Source organism: Nyctereutes procyonoides, unplaced genomic scaffold, assembly GCF_905146905.1.
Source record: "Nyctereutes procyonoides isolate TBG_1078 unplaced genomic scaffold, NYPRO_anot_genome, whole genome shotgun sequence".
Lineage (NCBI taxonomy): Eukaryota > Metazoa > Chordata > Mammalia > Carnivora > Canidae > Nyctereutes > Nyctereutes procyonoides.
The window spans coordinates 53776358-53794340 of record NW_026575046.1 but is presented as its reverse complement, the minus strand read 5'-3'; the positions used below and the strand labels follow the sequence as shown (position 1 = coordinate 53794340).

General features: G+C 67.1%; 1 protein-coding gene across 6 annotated transcripts in view; it reads left to right on the top strand.

Annotated features, from left to right (window-relative positions):
* Positions 1–4083: 4083 nt before the first annotated feature.
* LDB3 (LIM domain binding 3) overlaps positions 4084–17983 on the top strand; it is a 55519-nt gene continuing 41619 nt past the window's right edge. For 4 of the 6 annotated variants that reach the window (XM_055325142.1, XM_055325138.1, XM_055325139.1 and 1 more), the window contains exons 1-4: positions 4084–4210; positions 4293–4408; positions 12495–12646; positions 13170–13245. In XM_055325142.1, coding sequence (XP_055181117.1) covers positions 4316–4408; positions 12495–12646; positions 13170–13245 — 321 coding nt within the window. In that variant the 5' untranslated portion in view covers positions 4084–4210; positions 4293–4315. Of the gene's footprint in view, positions 4211–4292; positions 4409–12494; positions 12647–13169; positions 13246–14599; positions 14875–17983 lie in introns of all 6 variants that reach the window. The other 2 variants (XM_055325137.1, XM_055325140.1) reach the window with 1 other exon arrangement.

Genomic DNA, 17983 nt, shown 5'->3' with positions numbered 1-17983 from the left:
ACAGCACGACAGCAGTCACCTAACACATGCGATAAGCACTGCCATCGAGGTATCAGCACACAGGGTGCTGAAAGAAGAGGCCAGTCCCCGAGGGCTCCCCGGTGAAGGTGGGGGTGAAGCAAGGATTCCAGGCCACGTGGGGGGGTCATGGTGCGCGGTCCAGGCTGTGAGAACGTGGCAGGGCCTGGGAGGCCTGCTGTGTCCTGGGACACAGGGTTGCTGCGTGCCCGGGAGCAGCCAGAGGGACTCTGGGAGCAGGCGCTGGGGACACAGGTGAGGGAGAGAAGGTGGGAGGTGCCGGGAACCAGGGGAGGGGGCGGCTGGATCAGGTGTGGAGCTGAGGGGCGTCCAGCCGCAAGCCTGGGCACAGGGGACCCTGGGAGGACTCCACGGAGGCCCTGGGACAGCTGGGGCAGCCTTGAGGGGCCCGGAGCCTCCCTGCAGGGGCCGGGAGCAGGTGGGGAGAAGCCTGCGGGAGCTGGAGCATGTGGGATGCCCCGAAAAGCAGCAGGAAAGGGGAGGCGGGGGTGGGGGGGAGGCGAGCCGGGGTCCCCCCACCAACTGCAGGAGCCTGAGAGCCTGGGAGACGTCCTGTCCTGTGGGTGACCTGGGCCATCCGGCCATGTGGTGTGTCGGAGATGGCAGGACGCAGCCTGGCCCCTCCAAGCAGCCCCCCTCCACCACTCGGTGACCCTGTCCGGGGAGGGTCATGGGGACATGGCTGCGGGGGAGGGGGGTGCTCCTTGAACTGAACACGTGTGCCGTCTGCCAACCAAGGGGCGGCTCCCCAGCCTGGACCCCAGCAGGGAGGGCGCCCATTGGCTCCCCCCGTCCCCAGACCCAGGGTGACCCCATGAGCCCGCAGGCATTGCAAGTGGCCCATCCCCCAGGCTATGCTGGATCCACAGCCCGCACCACACGACCCCTGCCTGCGGGTGCTCTGCACCCACCTCACGTCTCCCCAGCCTGTTTCCCTGGCTCAGCCCCAAGCGTGGGAGCCCCGGCCCTCCTGCGCCCTGAGCTGTCCACCCATCCTCAGACGCCGTGTGCTGTGATTGTCCAGGTGGTGACGACGGCGACAGCGGCGTGGGACCCGCCTTTGCACCCGGGCTGGGCGTTTCAGTGACGGGGACAAGCCTGCAGCCGAGCTGCCCCTCCGCTCGCCCCCGTGGCCCACGCTCCCCTACACAAGCGCCTCTGCACCCACACCACGCACAAGCGTGCACACGTCTCGCCTGCGCTTTGCCTCCAATCCGTGGTCCAAGTCGCCCCGGGGGCACGGCTCCAGCAGCGGAGGGAAATAAAGAGCAAACAAATTCTCCCCAACGAGCATGGTCTCCATCTGTGGTGCCTGGACGGGGAGAGACCCAGGCCCGGCCTCTGCCTCCCTGGGCCGCCTCTTTCTCTGTCCCCTGCCCCGCAGATCTCACTCCTGAGGCCTCCATCTCAACCTGCGAGGGGCAGAGGGAGGAGGGACACAGCAGGCTCCCATGTCCCCACTCCCCACCAGCCGTCCCCACTGCCCCAGGAGCCGTCCCCACTGCCCTAGGAGCCATCCCCACTCCCCAGGAGCCATCCCCACTGCCCAGGAGCCGTCCCCACTGCCCCATCAGCCACCCTCCACTGCCCAGGAGCCGTCCCCACTGCCCTATCAGCCGTCCCCACTGCCCAGGAGCCATCCCCACAGCCCCAGGAGCCATCCCCACTGCCCCAAGAGCCATCCCCACTGCCCAGGAGCCGTCCCCACTGCCCCAGGAGCCATCCCAACTGCCCCAGGAGACATCCCCACTGCCCCAAGAGCCATCCCCATTCCCCAGGAGCCATCCCCACTGCCCAGGAGCTGTCCCCACTGCCCAGGAGCCATTCCCATTCCCCAGGAGCTGTCCCCACTCCCCACCAGCCGTCCCCACTGCCCACCAGCTGTCCTCACTGCCCACCAGCCATCCCCACTGCCCAGGAGCCATCCCCACTGCCCAGGAGCTGTCCCCACTCCTCACCAGCCATCCCCACTGCCCACCAGCTGTCCCCACTGCCTACCAGCCATCCCCACTGCCCCAGGAGCCGTCCCCACTCTCCCAGGAGTCATCCCCACTGCCCAGGAGCCATCCCCACTGCCCCGGAGCTGTCCCCACTCCTCACCAGCCATCCCCACTGCCCACCAGCTGTCCCCACTGCCTACCAGCCATCCCCACTGCCCCAGGAGCCATCCCCACTGCCCCAGGAGCCGTCCCCACTCTCCCAGGAGTCATCCCCACTGTCCAGGAGCTGTCCCCATTGCCCCAGGAGCCGTCCCCACTGCCCAGGAGCTGTCCCCACTGCCCAGGAGCCATCCCCACTGCCCCAGGAGCCGTCCCCACTGCCCCAGGAGCCGCTGTTAGCAGGAAGCAGTTTGTGCCCGCAGTGGGGACCAGCTGCTCTCTGGCTGGGCTGGCTTCTGACCTCCCAGGGGAGGCAGATGGAGGGAGGCTGGCCTTCTCCTTTAAGAGCATCCTTCTGGCTCCATCCCCAGAGGCTCCTAACCCTGACCAAAGACTCAGAAAGAGCCTACAGGCCCCCCCTCCATTCTCCATCCCCAGCTTCCCCTCCCCCTGTGGGGGCAGCTCAGGTTCCATCCTTTCCCCACCCTAGTCTGACTGGTTGTTGGGTCCTCTCCAGCTTGGCAGGACCAGCCCCTCCCAGGAAAGGGGGTAAAACTGCAGGTGGGGGTGGATGGGATGGGGATGGGGCTGGGGCTGGGGCAGGGGATGGCCTGGGGCGGGGGGTGTGGGGTGCTGGCCCCAGCCGGGCTTTCTGGGCCAGATGTGACTGGGGTAGGAGGTCGGGCTACAGGACACACAGCAGGCGAGGTGACACCGTGGGCAAGGGGTACACGTTGCTCTTTGCTCCTTGCACTCAGTATCTTTGTGGACTTCAGCGAATTACAGGTGCCCCTGTGGTGTGGGGCCCCTGCCAGGCCTGCAGTCCATGCGCTGGGTCCTCAGGGCCGCGGAGCAGCCAGTCCAGTCACCTTCCCCTTCAGTGAGCCTCAGTTTCCCCAGCCTAGAGCCAGGAAGGCTTGAACTATCTCCAGGCCTCACAGGGCCTGAGGTCTCTTCTAAGGGCTTCTGGAGGGATCTTGGCCCAAAGGCCTCCCTGGCTAGAGACCTGGGGGCCCGGGACCCACCTGCCCAGAACACACTGTCTCTGGGTTACGGGCTGACACGCCGCACGCACTTCCCCGTCCTTATGCCTGCTGGCCCCGCGTCCCAGCAGCTGAGCAAATGGCATCTCCTCCCCTCCTCCCTGCCCCCTGCCATTCCAGTGCAAAGGGCACGGGGACCTGGCATGCGACCTTGGCAGCTGGAGCTTTCCATGCTGCTGTCAAGTTTTCCAGAGCACAAATGAGACAGGAGAGCCACGAATAACCTCCGGGCCCCTGGGGGGTCTGGAGGGTGTGAGCCTGCCGGGCACCGACCCGCTTCCCGACCCTGAGCCAGGCCCCTGTGCCCTTCACTCGGTGCCTGCTCTGGGTGTCGGGAGCCGCCGACGGCCGCGGGGCTCTCACTACCCGGCACGAGAGCAGAAGGAACGAGCAGCACTCAGGTGCTCCAGGTGGCCTGGGTGCGCTCCCTGTGTGACCTTGGAAACGTCATGTCACCTCCCTGAGCCCGGGTGGCTGCAGGGAGGTGGGGCGGCCCCTCGGGCTCCTGGGGCCAAGCCCAGAGCTCCCGTTACTGTCACCGTCACTCTTACAGCTGGACGACCCTGGGCCGGGCGCCGGCCTCCTGGGCAGACTCTGTCCAGAGCAACTAGAGGCGCAGCCTGGTCCCGGGCCGTCCTGGGAAAACGCCGCACCCTCGGGGGGCTCCGCAGGCAGCCAGGATGGACAGATGTCCGCGTCGGAGCCCACCGCATCCCTGGGTGGAGGGGCGGGGACTGAGCGTGGCGGGGAGCACACACATCTGGGTTGTCGAGGGCGGGGGCAGCGTTATTGCCAGTGCGGCAGGCCCCGTCCTGCCCCCGGGGGGGTGCTGAGTGCCGGACTCCCCTCCCCGGGGGCAATATTAGCCGGTGAGTCACTGTGGGAGGCGGCGGGTGGCGGAGTGTAGGGTTACAGCCCATTTATGGGCGCAGCAGAGGGCAGATATCAGTGTCCAGGGCATTCGTTCCCAGCTATTCTTAGGAGCGTCTCGGGAGCTCCACGCAGCCGCCAGACCGAGGGACGGAGCAGGCAAGGCTGGGTCGGGGTGGGGCGCGCTGCGGGCGGGAGCTGGGCACCGAGGGCCCTCACTCCCCTCCTGTCTCACCTGCAGAGGCCGCCGCGGTCAGCACAAGCATGTCGTACAGCGTGACCCTGACCGGGCCTGGGCCCTGGGGCTTCCGTCTCCAGGGGGGCAAGGACTTCAACATGCCACTCACTATCTCCCGGGTGAGTGTCCCACCCGCGCAGCCTGGCACCCACAGGGACGGGGCACAGCCAGAGGGGGCGGTGGACTCCCTCCATCCCTCCACCACCCTCCCGGAGGCTCCGGCAAAGCTGTGCGTGTCCATCCGCAGTCTGGGGCTCCAACGGGATACGCCGGCCACGGGCCCTGGTCTCGGCCGTGGCTGCGGTCCACCTGAGCCCGCCATCCCGTCGTGGGTGCGGAAGACGGGCAGGTGGTGGGTGTTTTGAGCCAAGAAGGCAATGCCACGCTTGCTGCGTGGGCAGCAGGTGGCCAGGTGTAGTGCCCGCCTAAGGCCTCCCCAGGAAGGGTGGACCCAGAGTGCCCCCAAGCCTGGAGCATCTCGGGGGACCTGGGCAGCTGCTTTGTGGCCAGAGCACTCCTAGCACAGAGAGCGCAGGTGGACGCGGGTAGACTGATGACTTTGGCTGCCTGCTGTCGGGGCCCGGGCCTATGCTGGCCGGTAACTGTGCCCCAGCCCCCACGCTGCCGTGGGACCTGGGTGACCGTGTCACCTCAGCCCCCCGCCGCCCTCCAGGGCCTGCTGGGGACCTCCGGCAGCTTCCTCCCTCCCCTGGCTGAGCCCCCACCCATTTAGCTGCCCTGACTGCCTGTCTGACGTCTCGTTCTGCTCGCCCACCCGGGGGGAACGGCCCATGTGTGAGTTCTGCGGCGTCTGTGGTCAGGGACCAGCCTGCCGGGGCGTCACAGCTCAGTCCGTGTTTGGCCCGGCCGGAGACATTCAGGTCCAGAGAGGCGAGAAGCCCCATGTGCTTGGGACCAAGCTTTCCGGGTCTCAAGTGCTGCCGGGTCCCCAGGATCTACACCAGCGTCCAGAGCATGGCAGGCACTCTGGTCACCCTCGTGGAGCGGCCCCCAGCAAGTCTGGCAGAGCTGGGGTGAAGACCTCGGGGCTCAGGGTGGGATGTGAGGTGTGGGCGGGTGGAGACCAGCCCTGCCTGATGGGGTCCCTGCTGCTGTGGGGTCCAGGGCGCGGGCTGAGGCTCTAGGCTGTCACTGGGGGGGACGGATGGGCCAGGACAGCAGAGACTCGCCATGGGCCTCGGGGTTGGGGCGGGCATGTTGGCAGCCGCGGAAGGTCTGGAGGGCTCGGCAGAGGGGGCGGTGCAGGAGCAGTGTCCCTCAGGGGGACCCCAAGAAGGAGGAGCCCCCTCAGGGCTGCTGTAACAGCTAGAGAGGCCATGCTCCTCGGGGTGGGGGGGGTGGCACTGGCTTGGCTCCAGCCCAGAGAGGGGCCAGGCTCATCACCCACCGGAGGTCGGGCTGCAGGCCCTCCACCCTGGGGACCACAGCGTGCAGCCCCGAGGACACCCAGGGCCTGGCACCCCCGCCTGCTGATGTGCTGTGTGGGCATATGAGCCCTGTGCACACGGCTGGCCCCCAGGGCACCACATGGTGCCCCAGCAGCCCGGGGGCTGTCCTCCTCCCTGTCATGGGTCCACAGCCCCCCAGGCCTGGGCCCGAGCCACGTGTCCCCCAGCCCCACAGTCCTCAAGGCCTCACGCTGGTGCCCCTGCCCCAGTGGGTGGCAACCAGCCTCCAGGCTCAGTGGCACCAGGATAGCCCATGACCTCACCCAGGATCTATGCGCCACCTGGCCTCGGCTGCCTGGGCTTGTATTGCAGCAGGGAGGCCTTAAGCTAGACGGCAGGAAGACTGTCCCCACCGCAGGGAAAGCCACGCTGGGACGGCACGGAGCCCATGCCTGAGGGCTTTTATAAGCAGGAGCCGCGGCTCCGGGGGGCAGCAGGTTGAGGTGCAGGGCCCGGCGGCTTCCTTCAGGGGCGCCCCCATAGTCAGGACCACGGGCCAGCTGTGCTGGGCCCTCTGGTTCCCTGGGGGCCCCGATCCCCGATGCCCCGGCTGCTGGGCCCCTGTCCCGCTGGGCTGCGGCGTGTCCTGCCGGGTGGGAGGCTTCTCCCGCAGTGGCTGCCCTGGCCGGCGGAGGCTCTGCGGCAGGGCACGGGTGGCATCTGCCGTGGGGGGTGGGCAAGGCGGGGCCGCGGGGGCGGGCCGGACACGTCCTGGGAGAGGCGGGCGCCTGCTCACCCAGACTCAGGCGCTCCGTGACCTCAGTCACCCCTCGTCCCTGGCCCGCCCTCCGCCCTTGGGCGAGGGATCAGCGGGAGAGCCCTGGGCGGCCTGCCCACCCCCAGGCTGAGGACCCGCAGAGAAGGGGCGCAGGAGGCAGAATGGGAGGGCAGAGGGGAAATGCCTTTATTTATCCCGGACAGGTGCGGCTGGGCCTGCAACATGAGCTCCGCTCACCGCCCCCCAGCCCCAGCCAGCTCTCCAGGGGTGGGGGGGCCCCAAGGAGCGGCTGCAGAGGCCAGCCTCCCCTGGCCAGGAGAAGAGGCGCACCCTGGTCCTCTGCTCCCAGCGTCGCCTGAGAAAAGAGGGTTTTACTGCCCAACCTTGTTGCGGCCTCTGTGACGTGGGGACGTGCACGTGGCAGCGCTTCCAGCACCACCAGGGCAGCCGCGGGCACCTGTCGTTCCTCCTGGTTCCCCCTGTGGCGGGGTGGCAGCGAGGCTGGGGAGCTGTGGGCTGAGCCCGGGGAGCCCCCCGGGGCGGAGGGGAGCGGCTCCCTGCTCCAAGGCCCTGGCCCTACGGCCTCATCCTTCGGGCCTTGCAGGCTCCCCGGGGCACCAGCCCAGAGGCCTCTGCTCCTTCGCGCCTCTCTGTTCCAGTCTGTGTCAGATCTCCTAGCTCCGGGCGGCGTGGGGATTCAGAGGACAGAGGGTCCCCGGTGGAGGGAGGGGGGCAGGCCGCGACTATTCCGGGTTAACTGTGCCATTCCTGGAATTTTGAGGCCATAGCGCGGTTTCTCGGGCAGCGCCTCATGGTGCTGACAGGCTGAGCTGTTTATAGCCGCGCTGAAGGTCAGGCAAGCCTCCGGAGGCTGCCGGGAGGCTGGCAGGGCCCTTCCCCGGCCGCGAGTGGGGAGGCTAACCCAACAGGGGCCGCGGCCGGGGACGCGTCGTGGAGGTCCCTGCCAGGCCCCAGCCCGGCCTGCCTCCTTCGGGGGTGCGGAGCCGCTGCGCACCCTGTAAGGGCTCCGAAGGCGGTGGTGGAGGCGGCCGGGCCCTGAGGAGCGCACCCTCCCGGCCGTGGCCAGGACACAAGACACAGGACACAGGACTGGCCCATCCGGGGCGGCCCCGGGGCTCCTGAGCTAAAGCCGCGGGGGGATGGCAGCGCTGAGCAAGGCCGACTTGCACACAGCGTCGGCGCCTCCTTGGAGCCAGGAAGCAGCCCACAAGGCACGAAGGGGTTGCCCCCCACCCTCCCGGGGCTGACTGGGGCCCACTGGGAGTGACAGGCCCATGGGAGCCTTCTACTGACACCAGGACAAGGCACTGCGGGATCCGGGGAGACAGGCTCGGAGGCCAGGGAATGGTGTGGCCAGCAAGAGAGGGGACCCGTGTCCCCGGGTTGGGGCACAGGGAGGTCACTGGAATGTGTGAAGCGGTGGGGCTGGGCGCTAGAGGGGTGGGAGGCAGCGGGGAGCGGGGCCTGCTGCTCGTCCTTGGAGAAGCCAGCAGGGGGAAGAAAGGAGACCAAAAGAGCCAGTGGGAGGAGCTAAGGCAGGGAGGACCTTTTTTTCTTTTTTTTTTTAAGACTTAGTGCTTTGTTTTTTTTTTTTTTTTTTAAGATTTTATTTATTTATTCCTGAGAGAGAGAGAGAGAGAGGCAGAGACACAGGCAGAGGGAGAAGCAGGCTCCATGCGGGGAGACGGAGGAGGGACTCGATCCCAGGACCCTGGGGTCACGCCCTGAGCCAAAAGCAGACGCTCAACCGCTGAGCCCCCCAGGCGTCCCTAAAGACTTAGTTTTTCAAGAGCAGTTTTAGGTTCCCAGCTAGATTGAGTGGAAGGTACAGAGTTCCCAGATGCCCCCCGCCCCACACGTGCACAGCCTCCCTCCCCTCGTTATCAAGAGTGACATGTTTATTATAAATCCTAAACCTACACTGGCACACAAGTATCACCCAGGGTCCACAGTTTACACGTGGGTCCACTCCTCGTGTCATTCCCTCCACGGGCTGGGGCCAACGACACAGACCCGCAACACGGCATCACAGATGTTCTCTCTGCCGCAGAAATCCTCTGTGCAAGGAGGGGCTTCTGGAGCCTAGACACGACCCTGGCTTCTTTATGAGAGACAGAAGGTTCCGGTGAAAGCATGAGGGATGGAGCAAGGCCCCCGGGGAGGCCAGATGGGAAGGGAGCAGAGCACGGGGGATGGTAACTTAATCACACGAAGCCGAATGCGCTTAGGGCTCTGTGGCAAGTGTGCTGGGGTGGTCGGCGTGGGAGGGTGCAGAGGAGAAGCTGGAAACTGCGCAGCCCACGGCACCTGCTACCTCCCCCTGCCGCCTGGGCCCGACCCCACCGACGCCGCACACCCAGAGGGGCAGCGAGGCCAGGGCCTGTGGTTCTGAGCACGGAGCGTGACGGCTGGGAATGGCCGAGGGCCCCGTCACCCACTCTGCTGTGGGGACCTGGGGAAACAGAGGCCCCTGGCGGCTGGGCCCAGCCAGTGCTCTGCTTCCCTGGGACCCTGGGCAGCACTCTCCCCTCCGGCTGATGCTCGGGCCCCTCTGGGGACAGCAGGCTGGCTTGGGCCCGGCCAGTAGGAGGGGGCCCCCCCGCCAGCTCCAGATCTTGTTTCCCCGCAGAGCCAGGGACGCAGCTTCCCAGCCTCCAGCCAGGCACCCTCCAGGGGCCGGGGCACAGCCAGCGCCTGCACCTCCCCCGTCAGGAGCCCCCCGGAAACCTTCTCGGCTCTGCACCTCCTTCTAGAGCAACACATTTAAAAATGTAACCCTCCCGGCCCTCGTGGGAGGAGGGTGCTGCCGCTGTCCTCACGTGGGCTGTGCAGGCCGCCCTGTACCCTCAGGTCTGACTCCGGCCCACGGCCCGGCTCTACTGCCTTTGCACCAGGCGCCCACGGTAGTGGGGGCCATGGCTGCGCCCTGACCCCGACTAGCCCTGGGTCCCCTCTCAGGTGCCTTCGACCATGGCCCCGCGAGGAGGAAGGGCTCCTTGATCTGCTGGCAGGCCTGGCCCCCCAAACACCAAGAGCCTGTCCCAAGGGGCTTTGAGACTGGACTGTGCTCCCGGAGCCCCAGCAGTGCCCCCGGCACCCTTACCCTGCCCGGGCCAGCCGAGCCCTGACGAGCAGCCATAGGTGCAGGAGGAGGGCGCCGGGGCAGGCAGGAGCCCGCTGGGACCCCGGGAATGGGGATTGTCCGACCTATACCCGAGGACCGGGCAGTGGGCAAGGGGGAGGCGGTGGCCTGGTGGGAAGGTGTGGTGCGCTGGTTCCTGAGAAGGCAGATGTCGTGGGCCGCTGGGGGGGGGGGACACGGACAGGCCCACGTGGCCCCAGCTCATCGGGCCCAGCAGCTCCTGGACACCACCCTGGTGTCCTTGCTCCCATGGTCATCTGTGCTCCCCCAACATGCTCCACCCCTGGCAGCCTCCACTCTGTCTGGGGTCTGGGGTGGCCCACCTCGGGGCACCTTACCGCTCTGGAGATGGTGAGAAGCAGCTGGGGGGTGACCCTGGTAGGGTGGCCCTGAGAGGGTGACCCTGGTGTGGGGAGCGTGGTGGGGTGACCCCAGTGGGGGGGCCCTGAGAGGATGACCCTCATGTAGGGGGCCTGGGGGGTGACCCCGGTGGGGGGAGTCCAGTGGGACCCCCCCTAGGGTGTCCTGCTAGGGCAGCAGAGGTGCTGTACAGGTCACCCGAGGAAACAAGCTGGTATCTGCCATTTCTGGGAAATGCGTGTAGGCTAAGGTGGGGGACATAGCGAGAGGCGGGCAGAGGATGCCGCACACCGGGGTAGACACCCACTGCCATACCAGGGTAGACACCCACCACGCCGCAGTAGACGCCCATCCCGTTGGTGTAGACGCCCGCCGAGGCGTGTGTGGGCCCTCCGTAGAATTCTCTCCGGGTTTTCTCTGCTTGAGGATGTGGATAGTCCGACGTCGGGTATCACACGGGTCTGACCATCGGGAAAGGCGAATTTCTGGGTGGGCAGCTTGCCCTCGGGAGTCCCCTCTCGGCCAGGAAGTGTTTGTTTTTTCTCTGTTTCTACCCTTTGTTCAAGCCCTGAAATCAGAGGAAATAACCAGCTCCTGTGGGTCGTGCAAGCCCCGCAGCCACGAGCCTGGGAGGGGCCCGCAGGAGCAGGAGAGGGGGCTGGGCCTGGCTTCCCGGAGCCCAGGGATGCTGCCTCCGCTGTCCCCGCCATGCTCAGCGGATTTGGGGCCGGGGCGGGGGGGGGGGCTGTCTGGGCACAAGGGGCCAGTGCTTGTGAAGTTAGCATGGGCCCGGGGTGAACGGAGCACTGCCACTGCAAGGACCCCCCTCTTGCTGCTGTCCCTGGGTTAGCACTCGCGGCTCGTGGCCCGCCTTGTAGAGCCCACGGGGACTGGAGGCTGGTGACATGGTGGCCCTGCTCGGGGAAGGTCCCGCGGGGAGGCGGGGCAGGAGGCTGGCCAGAGGCTCACCCAGGCCTGGCGCCCAGGGTAGGGGACTTTCCCTGAGTCCTCCTCGGACTCCTTCTAGGATGGTCCCTCGGGCCAGCGCCAGAAAACGGCTCCCGCCAGCTCGAGAAGCCAGCCTTGTCCCTGGGGTAGACAGGAAGGTGACTGGGAAGCCAGGAAGCTGGCCGGTGGGCATGCTGGCGCAGAAGAGCCAAGGGCCGTCCTCCAGTTACAGCCTCCCAGAGGCCTGGCCGGCATTCCCCGCGGTGTCCCAAGGGGGCCTCCCCGTGATGTCCTGGGCGTCGCGTCGTAAGGTCATTCTGCGTGTTACAGTAGGGGGTAGGGCTTGCCTGGTACTTCGTGCGGTGACACAATGTGGGGCGCCAGGGTAAGGCCAGTCTCTGTGGCATTCCACGAGACGCCTTTAGAAGCGGAGCTTCTTCCATCCCATGTGACGTCACTAGGGGTCAGCCGTCAAGTCATTGTAGGTGACATCACCCAGGCCCTCCAGAATTTTCCGCTTCGAGTGACGTCACCGAGGAGGGGGGCGGCTACCACCACATTCAGCCCGCCGCTACCAGGGGCCAGGCTTGCAGGCCTTGTGCGTGACGTCATCGGGAGAGCGTCTGAGCCACCATGATGTTCCACGTGATGTCCCTGGAGTGTGGCCTTCCTGACGTGCTTGGGGTATTCTTGGGGTGCCGCATTTGCAGTGTTCTGAGTGATCACATGGTGGGGGACCCTCGGACTCTAACACGCAGTGATGTCATTAGCTGGCAGGGATTTGGGACATGGTCCCCACGCCTTCTGGAAGTACGGAGCCAGCCCCAGAGCGCTGAGCCCTGCCGCCTGCCCCTGGGGACCTGGTTTCCCCAGGCGGGGTTCCCTAGCTCCCCCACCTGCCATGGTGGCACTAGGCACCTGCACTGGGACGCTTTGTGACGGTGCATCTGTCCTGCCTGCTAGCCCGGTCGAGTCTGCAGTGGTGCTGAGTGTCCGCTTGTACGCATACCCTCTCTCCCGGAGCCCAGAAAGTGCCCCGTGGGTATTTGGGGGTGCAGACATCATATTGCTACCGTACGGACTGCAGGTTAGGGGACCTGGTGTCACAAAGCCCCCAGGCCTCAACGGCTTAGCCTAGCAGAAGCTCATTTCTCACTTGTGCGACATCTGATGCAGCGCTTCTTAATCATCCGTCCTCCAGGCAGCGACCGTAGGGCTCGGGTCCCTCCATTAGTGGCTCATTGTCCCCCTCTGGGCCCTCTGTGCCCAGCCTGCCAACAAGCAGAGGGAGCGCAGCGTGGTAAGGACGGGTGCTGGGGGCAGAGAGCTAGTCTCGCGGTCGCACTCGCCGCAAGACGCTAGGCACAGGGGTGGCGGTGTGCCGGGCGGGGGAGTCGCACGTGGTGAGCAGCGGGCACTGGCCACGGTGAACAAAAGAGGACCTGGCAGGCCTCTACTGGATGACCCCAGGGGACTCTTCCCTGACGACTGGCCCATCCTCAGTCCCCCCTTCGTGCACTCACCCCCCCCATCTGCCATCCTCTCAGATCACACCGGGGAGCAAGGCCGCCCAGTCCCAGCTCAGCCAGGGTGACCTCGTGGTGGCCATCGATGGAGTCAACACAGACACCATGACCCACCTGGAAGCCCAGAACAAGATCAAGTCTGCCAGCTACAACCTGAGTCTCACGCTGCAGAAGTGAGTGGAGCTCTGCAGGGCACGGGTCGAGGGGTGGGGGCATCGGGCCCAAGACAGGGTGTCCGCAGCAGCCACATGGGCCCGGCCTGTGCTGCAGGCTCACACGGGGAGGTGAGGTGGCCTCTGGACGGGAAGAAGGTCCGGGCCTTCCACGCCTGCCACGCCTGAGCCTCACTTTATGGATGAGGTCAGGGGGTGGGAGGCGGTCACAGTGCTGCCAGCGTGTGGGCAGGCGGGCCTGGCAGCCAGGGTCTTCCCTGGCTCCTCGCTGCCCCAGACAGCCTCCCAGGGACCTAACAGAGGCCATGAGTGCGGAGTGCCCAAGGGCCATACCTCCTCCATCCTGGCCAGGCCCAGGGCCTTCCTGGGGTCACCCCAATCCATGCGGTGGACAGCGGGCCTCGGGGTCCCTGGCCTGGCTCCCCAGCTCTCTGATGCTCTCCTGTCACCAGCCCTGCCCCTGCAGGAGCTCCCGGTCCTCCTGGCAAGTGTCCTTACTTGGCCCTCTTTCTGGTTTCTCCAGGTCGAAGCGCCCCATCCCCATCTCCACGACAGCACCCCCGGTCCAGTCCCCTCTGCCGGTGATCCCCCACCAGAAGGTAGGTGCTGAGGTTGGCTGCGCTTCCTGGGGTACAGTGCCGAGTTGGCCTGCCTGGTCCTGGCTCGGCGCAGCCCTACCCTGCTGCTGCTGATGCTGTGGGGTGGCCCCAGTGAAATACCGGGTGCGGGCTGCCTGCCTGGGTGCTCGCGCCCCCCGGGGCCTCACGGCTGCGCTGTTGGGAACCCAGCCTAGGTCGTGGTGTTTTTAGGAGAGGGACCAACCTCCCAGCCTGGGGGGCGAAGGGGGCAGGTATCCGGAGGGCTCTGACCCTCATTCGCCTACAGGGTGCTGGGAGGGGGCGTGAAAGCCGGAGGCCACCCCGGGCAGGGAGGGGCCCGCTGGGCCTCACGGTTTATCCTTTGACTTCGGGTCTCGCTGCGGTTTCCACTTTCCCTCCCGACTGACCGCCCGTCAGCCCCACTGGAGGTGCGGGTGGTAGCCAGGCAGCAGGTGCAGGGGGACACCAGCACCCCTGCCACACTCCCGGGTCCCTGTAAGCAGCTCAGCCCATGGGCGGAAGGCCTTGACCCAAAGCGGGGGCGCTCGCCTCACCCCTCCCTGCACCACCCCATACTGCCCCCTGTCTGTCCAGTGGGTGGGGGGGATAGGCAGGTGGGGGCAGGGAACAGGAAGAGGCTGACGGGCTTGGGGTGGGTGACAGGTTGGGCAAAGGGGCAGAGGGCTGCTCGGGAGAAGTTGCAGAGGTGGGCTGTGAGCCAAAGGTCATTCCCTAGTCTCCCCCCTCTTGCACCTGCCAGCGGGGGGCGGTGGGGGGCATCTCAGTGTGGGGTCGGGGACAGGAGGTGGGGCTGGGCCACAGGAGCTGCCACTCAGGGGAAGGGGGGCAGAGAGAGGATAGAAAGGGCTCCCCAACTCCCTGAGATCCGTGCCCCTCTCCGCCCAGCCCTGCAGGAGGGCTTGACTTTTCAGGTGGGGCCCCCACTTTGTCAGCCTCAGGGCCAGGGACGCGCGGCTCCCTCCGCCTGCCGACAAAGCCCTTCCCTTCCAGGTGTCTGGTGTCGGCCTGTGCCCTCCTGAGCTCTGCACAGTGGCTGAGGGGCGCGGGGTGCAGGATGCAGGGCATGGGGTGCAGGTGTGGGTGCAGGGTGCAGGCTGTGGGGTGCAGGACGTGGGGTGTGGGGCACAGGTGTGGGTGCGGGGTACAGGCTGTGGGGTGCAGGATGTGGGGTGTGGGGCACAGGGTGCATGCAGAACGCAGGGTGCAGGCTGGGGGGCGCAGGGTGCTCACCAGCCGCCCCTGTTTCAGGTGGGCGCAGGGGTGCAGGGGCGCTGGGACGCTGCGGCCTCTAACTGCTCTCTCCTCTCTCCCCTCACGGCGCTGCCCCGGCCAGGACCCTGCTGGGGACACGAGCGGCAGCCCCACGGCATGCAGCCCCGGCTCCCCGGGCCCCCCGGAGCTCGGGCCCAGCCCCAGCCCCTCCTTCTCCCAGAGCCCCCCAAGGGGGGGCCCGGGCATGGAGGGAGCCCCGGGACCGAGAGGGCAGGGCAGGCCTGCGCAGTACAACAACCCCATTGGCCTGTACTCGGCCGAGACCCTGAGGGAGATGGCTCAGGTGTATCGGATGAGCCTCGGAGGGAAGGCCTGGGGGGCCGGACTCCCAGGAGGGTAGGTAGCGCCCAGCTCCCTGCAGTTGGTCTGGGCCAGGTCCTCAGTGCTCACCGGGGCCTGGCAGGCGGTGGCCCAGGAGCGGCCCTCCGCGGCCCAGGAGGTGGCCAGGCCCGAGCCAGATAAGCAACGGCCCCGCAAGTAGATTCGCCTTGAGGTAGTTGAGCTGACGGGTCATTGCTTTACACAGCCTGGGGTGACTGCTGGATCCTGCGGAGGGGGAAACTGAGGCTCAGAGGAGGTCAGGTCGAGGCCCAGCTGTCCCACTGCTAAGGGGCTGAGTGAGGTCTGAATGCGAGAGACGCGGACTTCCCCAGGCTCAGGCCGCCGCCCCGGGTAAGGGGACGCCTGCTGCCTCCAGGAACTGGGCCGAGGGTCAGGCTGGTCCCCCCAGCAGCCATGAGGCAGGAGCAGGGCAGGATTCGGGGGATGGGCGTGGGCTGGGAAGGCTGCCTGCAGGAGGGGGTGCCTGAGCTGGGTGCGGAAAGGTGCAGCGATGGGGTGGGTGTCCTGGGCTTGTAGGACTGACCCTTGAGGAGGGACAAGGCAAGGAAGCAGGACCCCAAGGGGAAAGGGGCCCGCCCCCACCCCGAGCCAGCTGGTGGGGCTCTGCGAGCGCAGGAGCTAAAGGAACCTACAGCCCAGGGTGGGCATCGTGTGGGGGCTGAGGGGACAGACCCCCAAGCCCAGGCCCTACCAGCTTCTAGGCCCTTCCTGTGTGGTCCTCTAGCTTCTCCCGCGTGATCCCAGGATCCGTGTGCTCCAGAGGCAGAGCACACGGAGTCGAGGCGATTGAGCCTGGAGGTCAGGGCTTCAGGGCTCCCCTCCGTGCAGGCTCTCCGGGTTACGGGCGCCCTTGCCGTGTGCTCCCTGGGTCACATGGATGCGCCCCCGCGTCACAATCCTAACCTGCGTCCGTGCCTTTCCGTTGCCTTTGCTCCAGCGAGGGCCTGCCCCCCAACAGTTTGCTGCTCCCCCGCCTGGCGCCAGCCACCCATGACCCTCAGCTCTTTGGGACCCCAAGTGAAGCTGGCCTCGTGCACGCCACAGCCCAAGCACCCGGACCTTGGCTCCCTTGGACCAAAGTGGCAGAGCCATGGGCCCCGGGCTTTTCCTAGCGAGGACATTCCGCCAGAAAACCCAAAGAATGGGGCAGTCCCATACGGGCCCGCAGTCTAGGCTTGGAGCCAGCTAACGGTCCGCGTGCTCCGAGACCTTTGGCTCCCCGCAGCTTCAGAGATCAGCCGTGTCTCTCCCTCCTCTTAGCGCAACCTAGACGCCCGGAGCGGGTGAGTGGCTCAAGGTGGCACACAGCTAGCAAGGGCAGACGGGCTGGGCGCCGGAAAGGCCTGGCTCCTCCCTACCTGACGGGGTGCCCGGGGAGGTCGAGGGCCAGCCCCGCCCCAGCCTCCCGCGGCCCCGGTGGCACCTTCCTGCCACTGCAGGGGCTTCCCGGAAGCTGGCGAACGTCTGATTATTACCGGGCGCTCAGAGCAGCAGGGCCCAAGGTGTCTGCGGGGAGGTGGGCCGCGGGCAGGGGCGCAGGGCTTCAACCGTGGGCAAGGCTGGCGCTGCTGCCCCCAGGTGACGCGGGCCGGGAGGGGAGCCCCTGACCTGGGCTGGCCGAGGCTGCGCCGTGGCCCAGTGGCTAAGCACTCCGGGGAGACAGGGTTGGTAAAGGCCAATCCCCGCATCAGCCGGGTACACGCTCAAGCCACGACGAGGGCTTTACGCTCAGGGTTCTGTTAAGGGTGCACGACCCGTCTGCACCGTGGGCACTGCTGTCCCGACTCCGTGAGTAAGGGGCTGAAGCTGAGACTGGCGGGCGGGGACCTGCACAGAGTCCCCAGGAGGATGCAGGGTCGGGATTTGAACTCTGTCCGGCCTGGCTCCGGAAGGGAGCTCCCTCCTTGTCCTCTCTGGACTCGCGGGTTCGACTGCTTGGCAGCTTGAGTCCCCTCGGGGGGATGGGAGGGACGAGCAGGGGCGAGGTGGCAGAGTGTCCCTGCAGCCCGCTTCCCTCCTCCCTGACAGGGCGTGAGAGGTCAATCCCTCAGGCCACTGGGTGGGTCCTACCTCCTCAGCTTCTCGTCCCCTGGCTCCGCCCCGAGCCATCCACCATGGCCCACGGGCCTCAGCCTCCAGGGCCTCAGGTGGAGCCAAGCGGGGAGCCGGAGTCAAAGCCAAGAAAGGTGCTGGCCGCCGGACGCCGGGCGCCGGGACCCCTCCCACCCTGGCTGGCGCCGCCCTCCCTAGGGCCCCGGGCTGGTCAGGGCGAGGGCTGACCCTGCAGCTGTCGGCGCTGGCCCGAAATGGAGACGGGATGGAACGTCTTTCCTAATATAGCTCCACTGGGCGCCGTGGGAGCCAGAGGACCTGTAACCGAGGGAACCGTATCAGCTCCCAAGCAGCGTAGGGCCTGGGGCTCGAGGCCCCCCCCCCCCCCCCCCGGCTCTGGCCTGGCTCCCCACAGTGCTGGCCCAGGGAGGGGCAGGGGCAGGCGGTTGGGGCCCAGGCTCCCAGCCAGAGCCCGCAGCGGCCTGAGCTGGGAGAGCGGCAGTTTGGGGGCAGGGGTGCCACCTTCTGCACTCTCCTCTCAGGTTTCTGCCAGGGCCTGCCCTGCCAGGGATATGCATCTAAGGAAACGTCCCGCAGACCCTGCGTCCCCCAGGACATAGTGTTCCCGGAGGTTCGCTCCAGACGAAAGTGAGGGTGGGGTCCCCTTGTGTCCAAGCTGGGCTGCCTTGGCAGGGGTCGTTCCTGCAATAAGCCCCGGAGCCAGTAGCTCTCCTGACCCTCCATGGGGCCCTTAGGGGCAATCACTGGGGACTGCACCCACCCTGGAGCCCCAGAAGGAGCCGCCAGGGCTACCTGCCCTCCTCCAGGAGGGAGGGTATGTCAGGGGGCAGTGGGTGACCCCAGCGTGCACCCCAGCACCGCGGCCACCGCAGCAGTCCTGCTCCGGGAGAGGAGCCCCCAGAACTGACCCTGTTAAACGTGGAAGTTGTAAGTGGGAGGCCCAGAGCCACTGACCAGCTGGGGGCACCTGCAGCCCGGGTTCTGGTTCGCCCGGGGCAGCCGCCGTCGTCCCGCCTCCCTCTGCGCCTTC